The 20,966-nt window shown below is 42.5% G+C and overlaps 1 protein-coding gene across 1 annotated transcript in view; it reads right to left on the minus strand.

The window, feature by feature from the left end:
* The window catches only part of rxfp2l (relaxin family peptide receptor 2, like), a 101,405-nt gene that overhangs the window by 8,515 nt on the left and 71,924 nt on the right, over positions 1–20,966 (minus strand). Inside the window, exons 12-16 of the mRNA XM_078212069.1 lie at positions 18,772–18,843; positions 15,276–15,347; positions 11,532–11,603; positions 6,123–6,194; positions 1,492–1,721 (exon numbers count right to left, since the gene is read on the minus strand). Of these exons, the coding sequence (XP_078068195.1) occupies positions 1,492–1,721; positions 6,123–6,194; positions 11,532–11,603; positions 15,276–15,347; positions 18,772–18,843 (518 nt within the window). The remainder of the gene's footprint in view (positions 1–1,491; positions 1,722–6,122; positions 6,195–11,531; positions 11,604–15,275; positions 15,348–18,771; positions 18,844–20,966) is intronic.

A 20,966-nucleotide genomic window follows, 5' to 3' on the forward strand; every position in this document is an offset into this window, starting at 1 on the left:
AAATGCATGTACAAAGTTTTGGTAAAATCAGGCCCTGAGCGTGCTGCCAATAAGCCACAGTTGACACAGTAAAGCTCTTGTGCATGAAAGTTGGGTGGAGACAAGAATGAGTTCAAATTACAATTTCCTGCACAGTCAAATAACGTGTCAACAATCAGTTTTAAGGTTCATGTGAATAATAGACATTGGGACTAAATCTTTGTGGAACTTCATTCAGCAAGAATTAATATCTTTAGGAAAAGGAGTGCATCCAACAAAAGCATGCCACTGGCCAGAATTTTCTAGCCGTTCACGCTGGTGGAATCTTCCAGTCCTGTCGATGGCACACGCCCGCTGCAGGTTTCCTGGCGGTGAGGGCTGCATTCAACGGAAAACCCTGTTGACAGCGGTGGGACCAGAAGACCCTTTGCTGGCCAATGGTGGGTGGCGGGTTGAGCGGAAAAACCCACGCATTGTGTTACCACTGTGCAAGGTTTTTATTTTTTCCACATTTAAATACATTTTGATGAGAACAGTAGTCTAATAATCCAAAGTTTTGTCCTTATGCCAGAGGAATGTCATAGTTTTTGGAATTGCCTCTCAGCATCAATCCAAAAAGGATCTTCATGGGATATCAGATTCAAGACCATATTTGTCATTTGGTTCTGTCTTTGGAATTTTCCCTCAGGCAGTATTGTCCCCTGTTTCTTGTAAGCATAATTTCAAATAAAGAGGTTACCATTGCTTGCTGACCCATGGTTATTAAAAAATATCAAACTATGGGAAATCTGTGACTTCTGCATTAGTCCCTTTAATATGCACTCCCACAACTGTCAGCACACAAGGCCAGCAGTGTGTACCACCTACAAGGTGTACCACAGCAACTCACCAAGGCTTCTTTGACAGCCCTCTTCAAATATGTATATGGCCAAAATTTTCCGGTTGTTCCTGTCAGCAGGATCTTTCAGTCCTGTCAATGGCAACCACCACCAACCACCCCCCCCACCCCTCCCACCAGCTGCAGGTCCCCACAGCAGAGGGTGCGAACAATGGAAAAACCCATTGACAGCAGCAGCACCGGAAGATCCCGCTGCTGTCTGTCCCAAGCAGAAATTCTCACTCATAACTTCTACCACCTAGAAGAATAAGGACAGCAGGAGCATGAGAACATCACCAAAAACAAGTCACATACCACCCTAACTTATATCATTGTTTCTCCATTATCACTGGGTCCAAATCCTGGAGACCCCTCCCGAAGAGAACTCTGGGTGATTTTCACCACACTGGCTGCAGCGGTTCAAGAAATTGGCTCACCCACTACTTTCTCAAGGGCATTTAGGAATAGACAATAAATAGTATCCTTGCCATCAATGTCCACATTCCATAAAGGAATTTTTAAAAAATCCAATAACCACCTAGTTCCATTTGTGAAATATCTATTTGTTTACAGTTATTTCCTATCACATCCTACTGTGCCGTTTAAAGAATAAAGTGTCTGCAGGTACCACTTACAGCAAAGTGATTTGATAGACAGGGTATGTAGCCTGTTCTCTGTTGTGATACATGACCTCATGCAGATAACAAAGAGATTTCCAAAGCAGATGATGAAAGCCACCACCCACACAAAAACCCGCAGAATGATGTTGGCCAAAAGGTTTTCAAAAGATGAGATTCCGTCTGTATTTGGCTTGCAGCTCCGGACGTGGGGAGAATACCTACAGTATTCAAACTTCTTAAAGTATCTGTCAAAGTTAAAAAAAAAGTGATGAGTTTTTATAATTGAACATCTGAATTTTCATTGCATGCTATTCAAAATGCTTCCTAACTTCCCTTAATGCATGAGAAATAGTTTTTAAGAGATCTCAGTCATGCATGAGATGCAAAAGCCCAGTCTGCAGGTACAACAGGTGATCAAGAAGGCAAATGGGATGTTGGCCTATATTGCGAGGGGGATAGAATATAAAAGCAGGGATGTCTTGATGCACCTGTACAGGGCATTGGTGAGGCCGCAGCTGGAATACTGTGTGCAGTATTGGTCCCCTTATATGAGGAAGGATATATTGGCATTGGAGGGAGTGCAGAGAAGGTTCATCAGGTTGATACCGGAGATGAGGGGTTTGGATTATGAGGAGAGGCTGAGGAGATTGGGTTTGTACTCGTTGGAGTTTAGAAGGATGAGGGGGGATCTTATGGAGACTTATAAGATAATGCGGGGGCTGGATAGGGTGGAGGCGGAGAGATTCTTTCCACTTAGTAAGGAAGTTAAAACTGGAGGACACAGCCTCAAAATAAAGGGGGGTCGGTTTAAGACAGAGTTGAGGAGGAACTTCTTCTCCCAGAGGGTGGTGAATCTCTGGAATTCTCTGCCCACTGAGGTGGTGGAGGCTACCTCGCTGAATATGTTTAAAGCGCGGATGGATGGATTCCTGATCGGTAAGGGAATTAAGGGTTATGGGGATCAGGCGGGTAAGTGGTACTGATCCACGTCAGATCAGCCATTATCTTATTGAATGGCGGGGCAGGCTCGAGGGGCTAGATGGCCTACTCCTGCTCCTATTTCTTATGTTCTTATGTTCTTATAAAATAGTACATTCCTTCATTTACAATTGATAAATGTGTTTGAGCCAGTCTCGACTTCTGCTGAAAATTGTGTCTCCCTGAATGTCATGAGGGGACAGGGTCAGAATCAAGGTCAGCTGTGATGCCAGCACAGTTGAATAGCTTGCTGAGGCTCACTGTTCATGCACTGTTCATACAAGAAGAATGACCAGTTGGATGAGAAACGGGAGGGAACTAGCACTGGTGAAGTCTCCATGAAAAGAGGATGTGAGAAACATTGAGATACCCAAAGGGTAGATGGCATTATATGTAACGTTAATGATAACTGTGATGTTATGATATGAATGTTGCTTTTATTGCAGAGTGGAGGGAATAGAAACATAGAAACTAGAAGCAGGAGTAGGCCATTTGGCCCTTTGAGCCTGCTCCACGATTCATTTTGATCATGGCTGATTATCGAATTCAATATCCTGATCCCCCTTCCTCCCATATCCCTTGATCCTCTGTCAAATCCCTTCGGGATCTTCAATTTTTCAATAAGATCACCTCTCATTCTATAGCTCCAATCGACACAGGCCCATCCTGTCCAACCTTTCCTCAGAAGAAGCCGCCATCCTAGGAATCAGTGCTCCACATATTCTCACCAACACCCTGTACAGCTAAAAACATCCCTACTTTTAATCTGGATTCCCCTTGGAAGAAACACAAATATTCTATTTGCTTTCCAAGTCACTTGCTGTACCTGAATACTAACATTTACTGATTCATGTGCCAGGATATTCAGAGCCTTCTATACTGCAGAGTTCTACAATCTGTCTCCATTTATATAATTTGCTGTTTTTCTATTCTTTCTCCCAAAGAGGCCAAGTTTACATTTTCCCACATTATACTCCATCTGCTAATTTTTTGCCCACTCATTTAACGTATCTACATCCCTGTGCAGACTTCTTATGTCCTCTTCTTAACTTACTCTCCGACCTATTGAAAGTGGAACTTTTCTGCTCTGCATGTCTAGGTTCTGGAGAAGGAAGTGCTTTTGGAGAGCACGTTCGCATTTTATAACTAACTTGGATTACTTTAAAGTTATGTATAAAATATGGTCGTGGTAGTGGCAGTACAATAAAACAACACAGGATCAGTCGGAATTGTTTAATTTTATAATCAAAGATAGGGCTAGTTTGAACTACAAAAACATATTGTTCGAACACTGGCTATAATAATATGTGCACTTGCACAAGCCAAGTATCACAAATTGATAGACTGGACTGATTTATAGATTGGGCTAATGTTCAATAGGCTAGGTTATGTTTTTATAGCGGTGTGTTCATCTGAATAATCCAATATGTTTCAAAGGCAAATAACCTTACTCATGTTTCTTAGTAAATGTATAGATGACTATGTGTGGGAGAAATTAGATGAAGCACTTAATACAATTATATTTTCCAAGAGTGACTAAGGAAGATCGGACCATATATAACTATCCACTAGGTGGGAAGTTGTACATTAATATCTCACTCTTACCGAGAAGACACAAAGGTACCAGTCAATTTATAGATATCTCTGAGGAATTGATTGGTTAATTCTAATTTGTGTACCTTTGTAAAAAAAAAGACTGAAGTACACGAGACTATTCTTCCAAATGGTAATTCTGAGTAGTATCATCCTTGTACATGTAAATCCTGGAAGGAAGTGTCTGAGGATTACCGGTTAGTATAGAGATAACCCCGAAGATAGATGTGAGAGACATTGATGAGTGTTTAATTACCTCACTTTATAATGTATAGAATTATGGGTAGCCGAGAGTGAGTTACATGGTAGTGTAACTATAGGTTTCACATTACTTCATCAGCAGGCAAAACGTCAGTTAGCTATCAATAGCATCTAAATAACATGCCATATGCTTTCTTCACCACCTTTTCCACCTGTGCTGCCACTTTAAAAAAGTGGACCTGTACTCCCAGATCTCGCTGTGTGTCTATGCTCCTGATGGTTCTGCCATTTATTTTATAGCTCCCACCTGAATTGGATTTACCAAATGCATCACCTCGCATTCAAAGAACAAGAACAAAGAACAAAGAAAATTACAGCACAGGAACAGGCCCTTCGGCCCTCCAAGCCTGCGCCGACCATGCTGCCCGACCTAACTAAAACCCTCTATGCTTCCAGGGACCATATCCCTCTATTCCCATCTCATTCATGTACTTGTCAAGACGCCCCTTAAAAGTCACTACCGTATCCGCTTCCACTACCTCCCCCGGCAACGAGTTCCAGGCACCCACCACTCTCTGTGTAAAGAATCTGCCTCGTACATCTCTTTTAAAACTTGGACCTCGCACATTAAATCTATGCCCCTTAGTAATTGACTCTTCTACCCTGGGAAAAAGCTTCTGACTATCCACTCTGTCCATGCCTCTCATAATCTTGTAGACTTCTATCAAGTCTCCCCTCAACCTCCGTCGCTCCAGTGAGAACAAACCAAGTTTCTCCAACCTCTCCTCATAGCTAATGCCCTCCATACCAGACAACATCCTGGTAAATCTTTCCTGTACCCTCTCCAAAGCCTCCACATTCTTCTGGTAGTGTGGCGACCAGAATTGAACACTATATTCCAAGTTTGGCCTAACTGAGGTTCTATAAAGCTGCAACATGACTTGCCAATTTTTAAACTCAATACCCCGGCCGATGAAGGCAAGCATGCCGTATGCCTTCTTGACTACCTTCTCCACCTGCATTGCCACTTTCAGTGACCTGTGTACCTGTACACCCAGGTCCCTTTGCCTATCAATACTCTTAAGGGTTCTGCTATTTACTGTATATTTCCGATCTGCATTAGACCTTCCAAAATGCTTTACCTCACATTATCTCTGAACTAGAAGCTCTGGACTCAAGTCGCTCTTTAGGATTTGATGGCCATGGTAAGTGTATCCACAGTGTGGCCAAACAGATTGATTATCAACCTGTAGATTCCTCCTATATACCTATGGCAGGTGATAAAAGAGGAAGAGTCCCTTGGTCAGCCATGCTTAATGTGGAGTGGTGCTCCTCAAGCCTCTGGCAACAGGCTAGCGACCTATTCTAAGAAAGAATAGCTATGAAAACAGATAAACACAAGTGTTTCATCTGCCCTATGTGTCTCTAGGCACAGGAGCAGAAAGAAAAAAATTACGAGGAAGCTGGATAAGTAGATAAGGGGGAAAGGAATTGGATATATTGATCAGGTTAGATGAAGTAGGTTCAGCCAGCGGAGAAGGATTTCTTGAAGTATAAACTCCAGTGTAGACCTATTGGGCTGAATGGCCTGTTTGTGTGCTGTACATTTTATGTCATTCTATGTATGTAATTGAGTTAAGAATCATATGGTGGTTCCAAAAAACATTGGATCTCTATTTCACAAAGCTGACTAACAGGGCAGCTGTTTAAATGAGGCTATTATTGCTGAATAAAGAAGCTGTCTCATAAAACAGATATTATTAAACTCCAACTATCTGGCAGTAATGACTGATGACATTTATTGTCAAAATAAGTGCAGTTTGTCGTCTGTTTTATCACTCCAGAAACACTTCTACCAGAAGGATTCAACGTACATGTGTGACAGATTGCCCAGATTCTTAAATATTCGGTTCTGCATGTTGAAAATGTTGATCCCATCCAAGTCTCTGAAAAATAAAGAAGCCAGGAACTATTAATGTAAAGTCTGATATGCATTTCAAAAAGTTAAGCGCTGAGCTAACTTTAAACATTCTGACCAGTCTTGGGCACCTTACTTTAGGAAGGAGGTTAAGGCTGTGGAATGGATGTGGAAGCAATTCACCAAGATTATACTATATATAAAAGACTTTAGTTATGAGGAGGAACTAGAGAATCTGAACACTGAAGATCCAAGAGAGGCATTTCAAAATTATGAGATTAGAAAAGATCAGTCACTAGAGGACATACATTTACAACCTTGGTCAAAATAATGTCAAATATGATTTCATTTTACTCAAAGGTTGATTGGACATGGAATGCTCTGCTAGAAAGAGTAATTTTCAAAAGAGAAATGGATAATATCTGAAAAACAAAACAATTAAAAGGGTATGGGCAAAGGGCAGGCAAATTAGACAAAGTAAATAGTTCTTTCAGAGGCCTTTATCAATCGAGGCATAGACTACAAAAGCAGGGAAGTCATGTTGGAGTTGCATAGAACTTTGGTGAGGCCACAGCTAGCGTATTGTGTGCAGTTCTGGCCGCCATATTATCGAAATGATGTGATTGCACTGGAGGGGGTGCAGAAGAGATTCACCAGGATACTGCCTGGGATGGAGCATTTAAGTTATGAAGAGAGGTTTGATAGACTTGGGTTGTTTTCATTGGAGCAGAGAAGACTGAGGGACGACCTGATCGAGGTGTAGAAGATTATGAGGGGCACTGGCAGGGTGGATAGGGAGCAGCTGTTCCCTTAGTTAAAGGGTCAGTCACAAGGGGACACAAGTACAAGGTGAGGAGCAGGAGGTTTAAGGGGGATGTGGGGAAAAACGTTTTACCCAAAGGTGTTGATGGCCTGGAATGCTCTGCCTGGGAGGGTGGTGGAGACAAGTTGCCTCACATCCTTTAAAAAGTACCTGGATGAACATTTGGCACATCATAACATCCAAGGCTATGGGCCAAGTACTGGTAAATAAGATTAGGTGGGAGGTCAGGTGTTTGTCACGTGTTGGTGCGGAATTAATGGACCGAAGAACCTCTTCTGCACTGTATGGTTCTGTGATTCTGATTCTGTGAGGTGTTTAAGATGAGTAACAGATTTGTCAGGGTCGAGAAAGAGCTAAAATATGGGGCCCAGATTGGATAGCCCCCAGAAACACTATGAGGATTTCTAGGTGAGAGTAACCTGCACCAATTGATTGACATTCAGACAGCATCCTTACTTCATGCTCCTTTCTCATGTTCGTACATTGGCTGCAATCATCAGCACTGGGACCAAAATCATAACTTCTAAGTGCCACATAAAGCTATCTTAAGCTTTTTAAATGTTCTTAACAAGCATTTAGATGAGCACATGAAACATACAAGGCCACGGACCAAGTGCTGGAAAATGTGATTAGAATAGATAGGTGTTTGATGGCTGGCATAGACACGATGGGCTGAAGGGCCTCTTTCTGTGCTTTAATGACTCTCTGCCTCTATCCTGGACTTCTTAAAGAGGAGGTACATTTTGGCCAAAATGGGTGCTTGGAGTCATGCAGGGAGTGAATAGGTCCTGCAAAGCAGTGACAAATGTCGTGGAGGGGGGAATAAAAGCTGGCCTTGCCAACAATGCTCATGTTCTAACAACGAATTAAAGTAAGCAAAACAGAAAATGCTAGAAAACCTCAGCAGGTCTGGCAGCATTTGTAAGGAGAGAAAAGAGCTGATGTTTCGAGTCCAGATGATTGCTTTGACAAAGGGTCATGTGGACTCGAAACGTCAGCTCTTTTCTCTCCTTACAGATGCTGCCAGACCTGCTGAGATTCTCCAGCATTTTCTCTTTTGGTTTCAGATTGCAGCATCTGCAGTAATTTGCTTTCATTAATGAATTAAAATAAAGGGAATATACCTGTGCACATTGGATATCATTTGGATTCCAAATAATACCTGTAATGACCAACAATGGGTGCTATTGAGCCCAAAGTAGCACCCAATATCTCCTTTGGTTGCGATCCAGGATAAGGGGGCATAATCTTAAAATGATAGTTAGGCAGTTCAAGAGAGCTGTCAGGAAGCACTTCTTCACATGAAGGGTGGTGGAAATCTGGAACTCTCTTCCCCAGAAAGCTGTGGAGGCAAGGTTAACTGAAAACTGAGAGTGTTATATTATTGTTAGCTAGCCTTGGATGTTATGATGTGCCAAATGCTCATCCAGGTACTTTTTAAAGGATGTGAGGCAACTTGTCTCCACCACCCTCCCAGGCAGAGCATTCCAGGCCATCAACACCTTTGGGTAAAACGTTTTTCCCCACATCCCCCTTAAACCTCCTGCTCCTCACCTTGTACTTGTGTCCCCTTGTGACTGACCCTTTAACTAAGGGAACAGCTACTCCCTATCCACCCTGCCAATGCCCCTCATAAAGTAAGTGGAGCTAAGGTGGGAAGGTGGTGTTAAAATGCAGATTAGGCTTGAGAGGCTGACTGCCTTACGCCTAGTTTTATATTCCTGTGTTCTGATTGTATCCAATTCTGTGCTCTGACTTTGCGATTACTGGGAATTAGGTGCGATCACTGGGAACTAGGTTGACGTTCTAAATTCTATTTATTCAGGTTACCAGAGGGACATAAAACTTCTATTCCATCAATCTGGGCTGTATTCAAAGTCAGATCCCAGGTGAGAAAGGGCGGCATGGTGGCATAGTGGTTGGCACTGCTGCCTCACAGTGCTAGGGACCTGGGTTCAATTTTGGCCTCGCATGACTGTCTATGCGGAGTTTGCACGTTACCCCCGTGTCTGCGTGGATTCCTTCCAGCTGCTCCGGTTTCCTCCCACAATCCAAAAATGTGCGGGTTTGGTTGATTGGCCATGCTAAATTGACCCTTATTGCCAGGGAGATTAGCGGGGCAAATACGTAGGGTTACTGGGATAGGGTCTGGGTGAGATTCTTGTCAGTGCAGGCTCTATGGGCTGAATGGCCTCCTTTTGCACTGTAGGGAGTCTATGATTGTATGTAATGATACTTTGAAAGCATAATAGGGGGGACCGTAGCAAGAGACGAATTGAAACTAGGACAGTAAATTTTCTGCGAAAAACCAGGCAGTGAACGAATATACCCAAGGAAAACTGAAATTGGGTGACCAACCTTTGCAAAAAGAAACTCAATCTAAGGTTCCTCTAAATTCCTCTGCAGAGAGGGAAGGCAGGAAAATTGGATATGAGTTCCCACTGGGCTACAACCATTACCTTCAGTGGTTAGTTCAGGATAATATTGGAGAAGGTCACAGTGTTGTTTCCCTCTTGTCTACTTGCCTTGTTGGCAGGAGGAGAGGTACTCAATACAATTAATGTTACCAGAGAGGCAGTGCTTGGTAGACTAACGGGACTGAAGGTGGACAAGTCCCCGGGCCCGGATGGAATGCATCCCAGGGTACTGAAAGAAATGTCAGAGGTAATAGTGGATGCGTTAGTGGTTATTTATCAAAATTCGTTGGATTCTGGGGTAGTGCCGGCGGATTGGAAATGTTACGCCGCTGTTTAAAAAAGGAAATAGACATAAGGTGGGTAACTACAGGCCGGTTAGCTTAATGTCTGTAGCTGGGAAAATGCTGGAATCCATCATTAAAGAAGAAATAGCAGGCCATCTGGATAAGAATGGTTCGATTAAGCAGACGCAGCATGGATTCATGAGGGGAAAGTCGTGCTTGACGAACTTGTGGGATTTTTATGAAGATGTGACTAGTGCGGTTGACGGAGGGGAACTGGTGGATGCAGTGTTTTTGGGTTTCCAAAAGGCGTTTGATAAGGTGCCTCACAATAGGTTGCTGAAGAAGATTGGGTCACACGGAGTTGGGGGTAGGGTGTTAGCGTGGATTGGGGATTGGCTTTCTGACAGGAAGCAGAGAGTCGGAATAAATGGGTGCTTTTCTGGTTGGCAGATGGTAACTAGTGGCGTGCCGCAGGGATCGGTACTGGGGCCTCAACTATTTACCATTTATACAGACGATCTGGAGGAGGGGACTGAGTGTAGGGTGACAAAGTTTGCAGACAACACAAAGATAAGAGGAAAAGTGAATTGTATGGAGGGCGTAGAAGGTCTGCAGAGAGATTTGGACAGGCTGAGTGAGTGGGCGAGGATCTGGCAGATGGAGTATAACGTTGACAAATGCAAGGTTATTCACTTTGGAGGAAATAATAGCAAATTGGATTATTATCTAAATGGAAAAAAATTACAACATGCGACTGTGCAAAGGGACCTGGGAGTCCTTGTGCATGAGACGCAAAAACCCAGTCTGCAGGTGCAACAGGTGATCAAGAAGGCAAATGGGATGTTGGCCTATATCGCAAGGGGGATAGAATATAAAAGCAGAGATGTCTTGCTGCATCTGTACAGGGCATTGGTGAGGCCGCAGCTGGAATACTGTGTGCAGTATTGGTCCCCTTATTTGCGGAAGGATATATTGGCCTTGGAGGGAGTGCAGAGAAGGTTCACCAGGTTGATACCAGAGATGAGGGTTGTTGATTATGAGGAGAGACTGAGCAGATTGGGTTTGTAATCGTTGGAATTTAGAAGGCTGAGGGGGGATCTTATAGAGACCTATAAGATAATGAAGGGGCTGGATAGGGTAGAGGTGGAGAGATTCTTTCCACTTAGAAAGGAAGCTAGAACTAGAGGGCACAGCCTCAAAATAAAGAGGGGTCAGTTTAGGACAGAGTTGAGGAGGAACTTCTTCTCTCAGAGGGTGGTGAATCTCTGGAATTCTCTGCCCACTGAAGTGGTGGAGGCTACCTCGTTGAATATGTTTAAATCACGGATAGATGGATTCCTGATCGGTAAGGGAATTAGGGGTTATAGGGATCAGGCGGGTAAGTGGAACTGATCCACTTCAGATCAGCCATGATCTTATTGAATGGCAGGGCAGGCTTGAGGGGCTAGATGGCCTACTCCTGCTCCTATTTCTTATGTTCTTATGTTCTTATTGCCTTGGGAAATCCAAAAGACTGCAGTATAAATTAAGTATAATAAGTACTAAATTATTGTCACCCACAAGTATGTACTTGAACAAAGCTGGGATATAGCCCAACTTTTTATTTCTATTGAGTTTCAGTTTGTTTCTTCTCTAATTTTTGTTTATAAACTTGGAGTTCAGCCACATGTTCACCACACCATTGAGTTTGAAGATGAATAGTCAAGTGTAGCCGTCTGCTGTGAGCCTGGATTTGGCTCTCGTTCGATGGGAAAGTTGTCACCTCACCAAAAACAAAACTGAACATCCAGTAACCAGACACATGTTCTACCAATGATCAAAGCAAGATAAACTGTACTCACAATGACTTGAGAGTAACAAGGTGGTCAAACTGATCCTGGTGGATATAGTTCATTGGGTTATGTGATAAATTCCTGTAAAGCACCAGAAAAGACTTGCTAAACAACCGAACTTGGGTAAAATTTTTCAAAGTTTCCAAAAGGTCCAAGAAATATTTAACCCTAATGTTCCAGCAAATTCCCATGTTGTGAGTAGTTCAAAATTATTTTTCCACTTTTCTCTCCTGAAGTTATTCATTTCTTTAGGGAGCAGTTCCAATGGTGACGGTCAGCCTCCAGTACCTACTTTGCTCAAATAGCCTTTCTATGTGTGGTAGCAGGCTAGTTGACAGTGGGGACATTCCAGCTGAGGCTAATCATTTCCTTGCTTAACCTTCAATCAATACTGCACCTGTCACCAATGAATACTTATACATGTGCACTTTCCCGCAATGGTCACTGGGTAGTGATCATGACTGGGAACCTTTGCGGAATTTCCTCCAGGAACCTGGGTTTGATTCCCGGCTTGGGTCACTGTCTGTGTGGAGTTTGCACATTCTCCCCGTGTCTGCGTGGGTTTCCTCTGGGTGCTCCGGTTTCCTCCCACAGTCTGAAAGACATGCTGGTTAGGTGCATGTGCCATGCTAAATTCTCCCCTCAGTGTACCCAAGCAGGTACAGGAGTGTGGCGACTAAAACAAAGAACAAAGAACAGTACAGCACAGGAAAGAGGTCCTTCGGCCCTCCAAGCCTGTGCTGCTCATTGGTCCATTCGTTTGTATCCCTCCATTCCCAGCCTGCTCATGTGACTATCCAGGTAAGTCTTAAACGATGCCAGCGTGTCTGCCTCCACCACCTTACTTGGCAGCGCATTCCAGGCCCCCACCACTCTCTGTGTAAAAAACATCCCTCTGATATCGGAGTTATACCTCGCCCCTCTCACCTTGAGCCCGTGACCCCTCGTGATCGTCATCTCCGACCTGGGAAAAAGCTTCCCACTGTTCACCCTATCTATACCCTTCATAATCTTGTATACCTCTATTAGGTCTCCCCTCATTCTCCGTCTTTCCAGGGAGAACAAGCCCAGTTTACCCAATCTCTCTTCACTAGGGGATTTTCACCGTAACTTCATTGCAGTGTTAATGTGAGCCTACTTGTGACACTAATAACTTTAAACTTTAAAACTTAAATTTCCCTTCTTAGGGACACTTCTCATTTCTCAAGCATCCAAATGTAATAATATTGAGATCAGCTAACTTAACACAGATGGAAGACCTTTATGATCTGTATGGATCAGTTTCCTACCAGACAGTAAATCTACGTACAGAGTCATTAGGGGAGCAAATCAAATAGGTTTGATAGCCTTATTACCGTCAAGCACCTCGCCCAAAGGTACCCTGGGAAAATATCCAAAAAAGTATCCTACCTCTTCAATTAACTCCACTAACTTTAGACATTTTTCCCATCAGGTCTAAAGTGCACAAGTCATGTTTTGCTCACCCAAATAGCCAAAATCAGATCAGGCACTTTAATATGTGCAAGTTACATCTGTGAGCCTCAGATGTGCTATTTAGACTATTTTCCCATCTTGCAAAAATGGTGGGGGCTGGGTTTAGGGGCAGGATTCTGAGATCTGAGTCCCCACAGCTATTTTTGCAAAGACGGAGAGCTTCTCCATCTGTGTGAATACTCAAGCCTGGGGGTCCAGATATCATTTTGATAAATCCACGCTGTGCTCCCTGCAAGGCCAATATATCCTTCCTGAGGTGTGGCATCCAAAACTGTTCCCAGTGCTCGGGGATGGTCTAACCAGGGCTTTGCATACTGGATGCATAACTTCTAAATCCTTATATTCTATTCCTCTACATATAAAGGTCAGCATTCCATTGCCTTCTTGATTATCTTTTGAGATCTTTGTACCTGGTCTACCCAAATCTTTTTGAACCATCACTGTTTCTGGCTTTTCGCCCTTTAGAAAATAGTCTATTCTAAACTTTAGAGGTCCAATTTTTTACACTGAAGTTCATTTGCCATAGTTTTTGCCACTTGACATAAAAATATCTCTTTGTAATTTGATGTGTCTATTTATACAGGAAGATGGTCACGTAATGGTATTGCCACTGGACTAGCTATTGGAGACCCAGGGTAATGCTCTGGTGACCTGGATTCGAATCCCACCATGGCAGATAATGAAATTTGATTTCAGTAAAAAAACTAATGTCGACCATGAAACCACTGATGATTGTCCACCTGGTTAGTGAACCCAACTGGTTTACTAGTTTACTAATGTCATTGAGGGGAGGAAATCTGCCATCCTTACCTGGTCAGACCTACATGTGATTCCAGAGCCACATGTGGTTGATTCTTTAAAAAAAAAGCCTAGTTCAAGGGCAAAATAGGGATGGATAAATTTTAGCCCAGCCAGCCACACCCACATCCCACGAACGAATAGAGAAAAGACACTACTTAAAGTGCCACCTGTGTTTGTGTCATTAGCAAACTTGGCTCCTGTGCAGATCTGCCAGCTTCCACATCATATGACAGTGTGTGTGTGAACTTGCATCATTTAGCTGACAGTATTGAATATTGCATTAAAAATGAAATATCTATTCAAACTTTGGTGTATGTATGGGATGGAAAGGAACGTGTGAGATTCGCAGACCTGTCAGGCTCATGCACCCCATTGTGATTTGCCTCATGCATGGTATTTATCTTGCTGTACATCACATTGAGGTAACCAAGTTGAGCCAAGAAAATTTATATTTATGTTCCTCAATCCCTTCTTGTCCCCTTTCCCTCTCATACTTCCTTCTCCTCCCATCTCTCCTTTTTGCCCCTTTTCACTCACTGAGTCAGAATGAGAATAGACAATTTGACCCCTCTCCACCGATACAAATATAAGTGACAAATGAGAGGTTTTTCAGTCTGTTTTACTCATTCTCCACAGAACTCTATGTTTCCCCCAGACCTAGTCAAATCTATCCTATTATGGACTTTATCCAGTCACTTAATTCCCTGAGGGAACATTCTGTATAAATAATTGATTCCAAGAGTAATCAAGGAAAATTGATGAATATCCATCCATCTTTTCAACTCCATTACTCAACTCTGGCTAGCTGCCATCCACAAACAACATTTACGCAAACTCCCACCATTCGTCTTCCAGCAATAACTGCAGAGGAACTATGTGCAGCGTTTTATCATTTTAGTTGATACTAATTGCTATAACCTTCAATCCACTGTCTGAGTTCAAATATAGAAGTCACTGCAATATAATCAGCAAAGCAATGCTGTTGTTGAGTTGCTGTTTGTAACTGAGTGCTACAAGTACATTGTTCTAATTTAATTTGGGGGGTGCTAGCATATGCTTTCTGAAACAGTACATGTCATAAATACTTGGAATAGGATTGGAGGCCGTAGGATAAGTATGGACGGAGGCCACAAAAATCTTCTTGCGACTTGATAATCCCTTTGCTATTGGAACCAAAGACCTGCCATCTGTGGAGGACAACTGACCAAGAATGAATAATGGGAATAGATATTTTGGAGCTTTGCTTAATCACCTTTGGGGATGGGAGATATTCTACAGAATTATTGAGGTAGATTATTTGAAAGAGTAAATAGTGCAGGATCTGTGAAAGAAGAGGTTTGATGGTCAAATGACCAATTCTTGGCCCATGTTTTCTCATTATCTTAATAGTGGTGGAGATCAAAGTGATGAAACCAACTGTTAGGAAAGGAGTAAATATCGAGAAATTCAGTAACTTACAGCTGTTGGAGATGTTCAAAGTCTCTGAATACTGAAGGAGACAATTCCTGAATCTGATTCAAAGACAGGTCCCTTAAAAAACAGAGCAGACAAAGCCTATGAATTAATCAATGCAGCACAAAACACATTGGGCAGAAGTTCTGGGGATCTTCTCTAATGATACAAGTGTGGTGAAGCAAAATGCATATCCTCCTGAGCCCGAAGATGGAGACCCCATTCTCAATCACAAGGATGGTTTCATTTGTATGGCCAGGATGTGTGCATCATGTTCACCAGCGTTTTGCAGTGATACCTGTCCCAAATAGCCAGCTAGACAGGAGGTGAGGTTCTGAAGATAATTTAAATGAGTCAGCCCAAGCCACTTACAGAGTTAGTTCAACAGAAGCATTAGGAGGAGGATGTTGGACATGTCAACTACTGGCCAACCAACTTAGAGATAGAAAGGGAAACATCTTTAACTGTTTCACCAATTTTGTTAATAGTTCAGAGATCTATTCAACTGACTTCATATTACAAAGGCTGCACAATGAAAATAAAGTGATGGCAATGATAATGGACAGTGTGTGAAGCACATATCTCAGAAAGTCTGAGGGAAAAGAATCAGGGACAATTATCCCCAGAGAAATGAGATATATTGTGAATGACTAAATGTTCATAAAGGCCTGTGATGTTGTTGCATTTTCAGGTATAGTGGTGCCATTTGCCAGGTGGTGGAGATTCTGAGGTGAATCGATAGTTGTAGTCAATAGAGTACCTAGCTGGAGCCATGAGTTTCAGGATAGCACATAAGAAGCGCTAATGTTGGGATCTACAAACAAAACAATTAGATTTTCAATAGCAACACATCAAAGTCTCACTCAGCCTGCAACATTAGGTTGTTCACCAGTTGAGATGGTACATTTCAATGTAAGGGTAGGAATGATGGTTTATACTATTGTCTGGAATGTAGTGTCTGGAGCCTTGATAAAGGGGTGGGAAAGGCAATGGGAGACCACGGTATTAGAGAAATGCAGCAGAACAGCCAATAACCCAAAGCTAAGATCTGCAATGCAGGAACTTATCAAGGTTGAAATGTGGAGAGCACGTAAGATTACTACATGGGGCAAAGCAATCCACATCTCAAAAGTTCTTTGCAAAAAGAAAGTTTCATCTAAGTTGCTCCCTTATGTACTTAATGCTTAAGTTGAGGCCATGCCCTTGTATTTTTCCCCAATTCTGTTTAATTTGAAAAATACAGCCCCAGCAAACAACTTACATTATACATTATTTGTCTTTAACAAATAGGTCTCAAAATACTCTGGCTTAGCATTTTCTCATATCACAGACTCTTCACTTTGGTTTAATTCCAGTAGATATGTATTCCACCATCTATAACCCTATTGTGCTTCTCCAATATTGAGCAACCCAAAACTTCACACTACTCTCTAGATACAGCATAGCCATTGTTTTGTACAATGTCCATGATTTCTTCACTTTAGTTATCAATGTCTCTTGACATGAACCCCAAAATTCCCATTTGTCTTCTTAATGGCTCCCACTGGATTGAGCAGCTAAATGAGACTGGTTGATTTTATTTTCCCTGCATTAAAATTTTCCCTGGATTAAAATGTAATCCACCCCATCCATTCCCTTCGATGCTATTCCCTCGCTTCCACTTCTTCTCTGGCACCTGGTCCAATGAACAATTCTTTGTGTGAAAGTACAGGTATTAGATAAGGCTCTGAGACTTTGTTTTCTGGGAACTGAGGGTGTGAAAGGTGGGTAAATTTGCCACCATGCAAAATAATGTTTGCAAAGATGCACACAGTTTACAAAATGTGATTCAGACAAGTGCTCAAGTGTGTGACTTTGCAGCCTCACACTTCTAGCTTCTGTTTCAGTTATGCTGATTGCATGTTGGGCTAATATCAAATCATGAGATGGGACGGTGAGGCAGCAATGGTTTAGGGAACACAGCCCAGCCTGATTGAGTCTTGAAGCAACACTTACACTCAGTTCCTGCACAGGTAGCTGAGTCGCAGTACAGGGAGTTGTAGCCAACTTTCCCCTGCCTGATTGGAGGTAGTGAAGCAAGTTGTAGAAACCTTCCCAGTGGGATCAGCATAGACCCAGGGATTAAATCGGAGCTATTCCTAATCTGCATGGTTCATCGATTCATATTCTTAAACTTGAAAGCTGAACTATTGGTGGAGGGGAGTTTAACATTTCAACAGCCAACAGGTCAGTATTAAATACTCAGAGCTGCATGTTCAGATTTTACTGTTAAAGGTTAAATTGTGGAAATTACTTTTCCTCCCATTTTGCAAATGAACTGTTTAACTTAAAAAATGTCATTAAGAGTTCAAGGAGAATGGGGACTGTGAGTAGAGGTGGGGCTTTAATCTTTGGAATAATAGAAAGTTATCTTTCTCTGCTCACAATGTGCAAGCGTAATGAGTACAGAGCACATCAGAAATAAATCCAGAGCTCAGCTACCAAACCGGCTCTTGGCCTAATTGAAATAAAGGAGGCATCATCGGATCTGCTATTAGCTGCAGCCACAGGAGAAGGAAACCTGGATGGTTCTAAAGGCACCAGTGAAGGACAGGTGCAGCTAAAGCCCAGTGGAAGACCTGAAGGACTTTGTTTGCAGATAACAGGACAACATTATTACCTGGATAGTCTCTGAGTAAAGAAAGCTAAGATTTAAGAGTAACATTTGAGTGCCAGGAGCTATGAATTGCGGTCCTGATCTTTTTTTCAACATTTCTGAATGAGTTTTAAAGCCATATCACAGCATAGATGCGATGGCAGTATCACCCCAAATGCTACTGGAGTCTGCCTTGGAGAGAGCCTCTAGGAAGGATTCACCATGTGAAAGAATAGATAAAGAAAGTCTAAGTATGAAGAATGATGGTGTAGGATCAGGTAGAGTGAGGTGGCCAGACTGCAAAGCATTATATTAAAAAAAAATTGAGGTAACATGAAATGATGGCATGGTTGATAAGGTTGCGGGTGGCTCAGTGATTGAGAAATTGTTGTTAGTGGTTCAGGAGAGGGTCAGGTGAATGTCGTTAGCAACTGTCATGGGGGCTTTTGTTCATCCTTGTTATCTTTATCAAAATGAGCCATATCACAGTCGTATAGAGAGCGAAGTACTGAAGACGGCCTCCAGCATTGAGTTAAATTCAGTCTGCAGTAGATTCTGAAGCACAAAACCAATTGATTTTTACCAGGTAAAGACTCTAGATATTCATTTACATGTAGTTCACAATACTGCATCCTCATCAGGTACAGTTAAGTGTACTTATAAGAAGGGCTTTAGTGGATGTTTAGTAAGGTTCAGAAGCAGAATTATAACAAAGGCTTACTGTCTATTTTCTTCATTGCATCCATTTTTAGGCACTATTTGGGAGTGGGGTTAGAGGAAATTCTCCCTTTATGATTTTAATTGGGTACATGTGGCTTGTTAAAATGAGGAATTATAGTCAAAATATTTAGCCAAAGAGAAACTTACAGTTCTACCATGAGTGGCATTGTTGAGAATGCATCTTCCTTGATATATCTGATTTTATTGTTGCGGAGAACCCTATAAGAAAGAAAATATTCTGATTGGAACAAAAAATCACTAATTTAAGGTAGAAATTTAAATAAAACTATGTTCTTTGAAAAATATTGGCATTTAGTGATAAAACAAAATGTATCTGATTCTAATTTTCATTAACTTCAATGACAAGAAAATCAACAGAAGTAAAATTTGAGCTGGGTGTGAAATGGACCCAGTTTACATTATTATGGATTATATTATTATCTTTATAAAGGCTGCACAAACACAGGTGACTAATTTGGGACTGGATTTCGCCTGCGGGCTTCTGAATCCCACTGTCAGGTTCAAATGGGGCAGAAGCCTGCACAGTAGGGGAAACAGTCACTTCTGGCACATCCCCCCGGAGCAGCTAATTAACAGCCAGAGGGTGGGCTTACTGTCCCATTAAGGAGGACCAATCAAAGGTCTTCCATGTAAAAAGATGCAGCAGGATGCCATTTAAGGTGGCAGAGGCAGAAGGCACTTCAAAATGAAAATGCCCTCTTTCCGGCTTATTAAAATTTAAACTGAAAAATGGCTTAATTTTGCAGCCAGCATACATTCTGATTTGGAAAAGGCATACCCGAGTGGGAAAAAAATCTTAAACCTTTACTGTGACCAGCTGAGGAGGTTGAATAAAGGTGAGCCAGTGCTTCTCACCTATTTGGAACAAGTGGGATATCAAATTCACTTCAGATTCTTTCATGTAACATTGTACAATGATTTGCAAATTTAATTAGGCTCCTTCATAGAATCCATGCAGAGCAGAAGGCAGCCATTCGACCCATCGAGCCTGCACTGACAACAATCCCACCCATGCCTATTCTCGTAACCCCATGTATTTACCTTGTTAGTCTCTCGAACACTAAGGTGCAATTTTGCATGGCCAATCAACCTAAACTGCACATCTTTGGAGTGTGGGAGGAAACCAGGGCACCCAGAGGAAACCCATGCAGACATGGGGAGAATGTGCAAACTCCACACAGACAATTACCCGAGGCCAGAACGCAATCCAGGTCCCTGGCGCTGTGAGGCAGCAGTGCTAACCAGTGTGCCCCCGTGCTGCCCTTCCTGTTCCTTTTGTGTGCAGCTCACCTGTCTCCTGTCCTACTCTGAAATTGCAGTCAGTTGTACGTCAGTAAGGATAGGCAACAGCATCTCCTCCATAATCATCCTCAACACCAGTGCCCCACAAGGCTGTGTTCTCAGCCCCCTGCTATACTCCTTATACACCTATGACTGTGCAGCCAAATGCCCCTCCAACTCGATTTTCAAGTTTGCTGATGACACCACCGTAGTGGGACGGATCTCAAAAAATGACAAGACAGAGTACAAGAATGAGAGAGAGAATCTGGTGAACTGGTGCGACGACAATAATCTCTCCCTCAATGTCAACAAAATAAAGGAGATTGTCATTGACTTCAGGGAGCATAGTGGAGAACATGCCCCTGTCTACATCAATGGGGACAAAGTAGAAATGGTCGAGAGCTTCAGGTTTTTCAGTGTCCAGATCACCAACACTCCGTCCTGGTCCCTCCATATGAAAGCCCACCAACGCCTCTACTTTCTCAGAAGACTAAGGAAATTTGGCATGTCAGCTACGACTCTCATCAACGTTTACAGATGCACCATAGAAAGCATTCTTTCTGGCTGTATCACAGCTTGGTATGACTCCTGCTCTGCCCAAGGCAGCAAGAAAATACGAACGGTTGTGAATGTAGCCCAAACCATCACGCAAACCAACCTCCCATCCATTGGCTCTGTCTACACTTCCCGCTGCCTCAGAAAAGCAGCCAGCATAATTAAGGACCTCACGCACCCTGGACATTCTCTCTTCCACCTTCTTCCGTCGGGAAAAAGATACACAAGTCTGAGGTCACATACCAACCGACTCAAGAACAGCTTCTTCCCTGCTGCTGTCAGACTTTTGAATGGACCTACCTTGTATTAAGTTGATCTTTCTCTACATCCTAGCTATGACTGTAGCACATCATTCTGCACTCTCTCCTTTCCTTCTCTATGAACGGTATGTTTTGTCTGTATAGTGTGCAAGAAACAATACTTTTCATTGTATACTAATACATGTGACAATAATAAATCAAATCAAATCAACCAGCGGGAATGCG

This window comes from Mustelus asterias, chromosome 4 (assembly GCF_964213995.1).
Source record: "Mustelus asterias chromosome 4, sMusAst1.hap1.1, whole genome shotgun sequence".
Taxonomy (NCBI): Eukaryota; Metazoa; Chordata; class Chondrichthyes; order Carcharhiniformes; family Triakidae; genus Mustelus; species Mustelus asterias.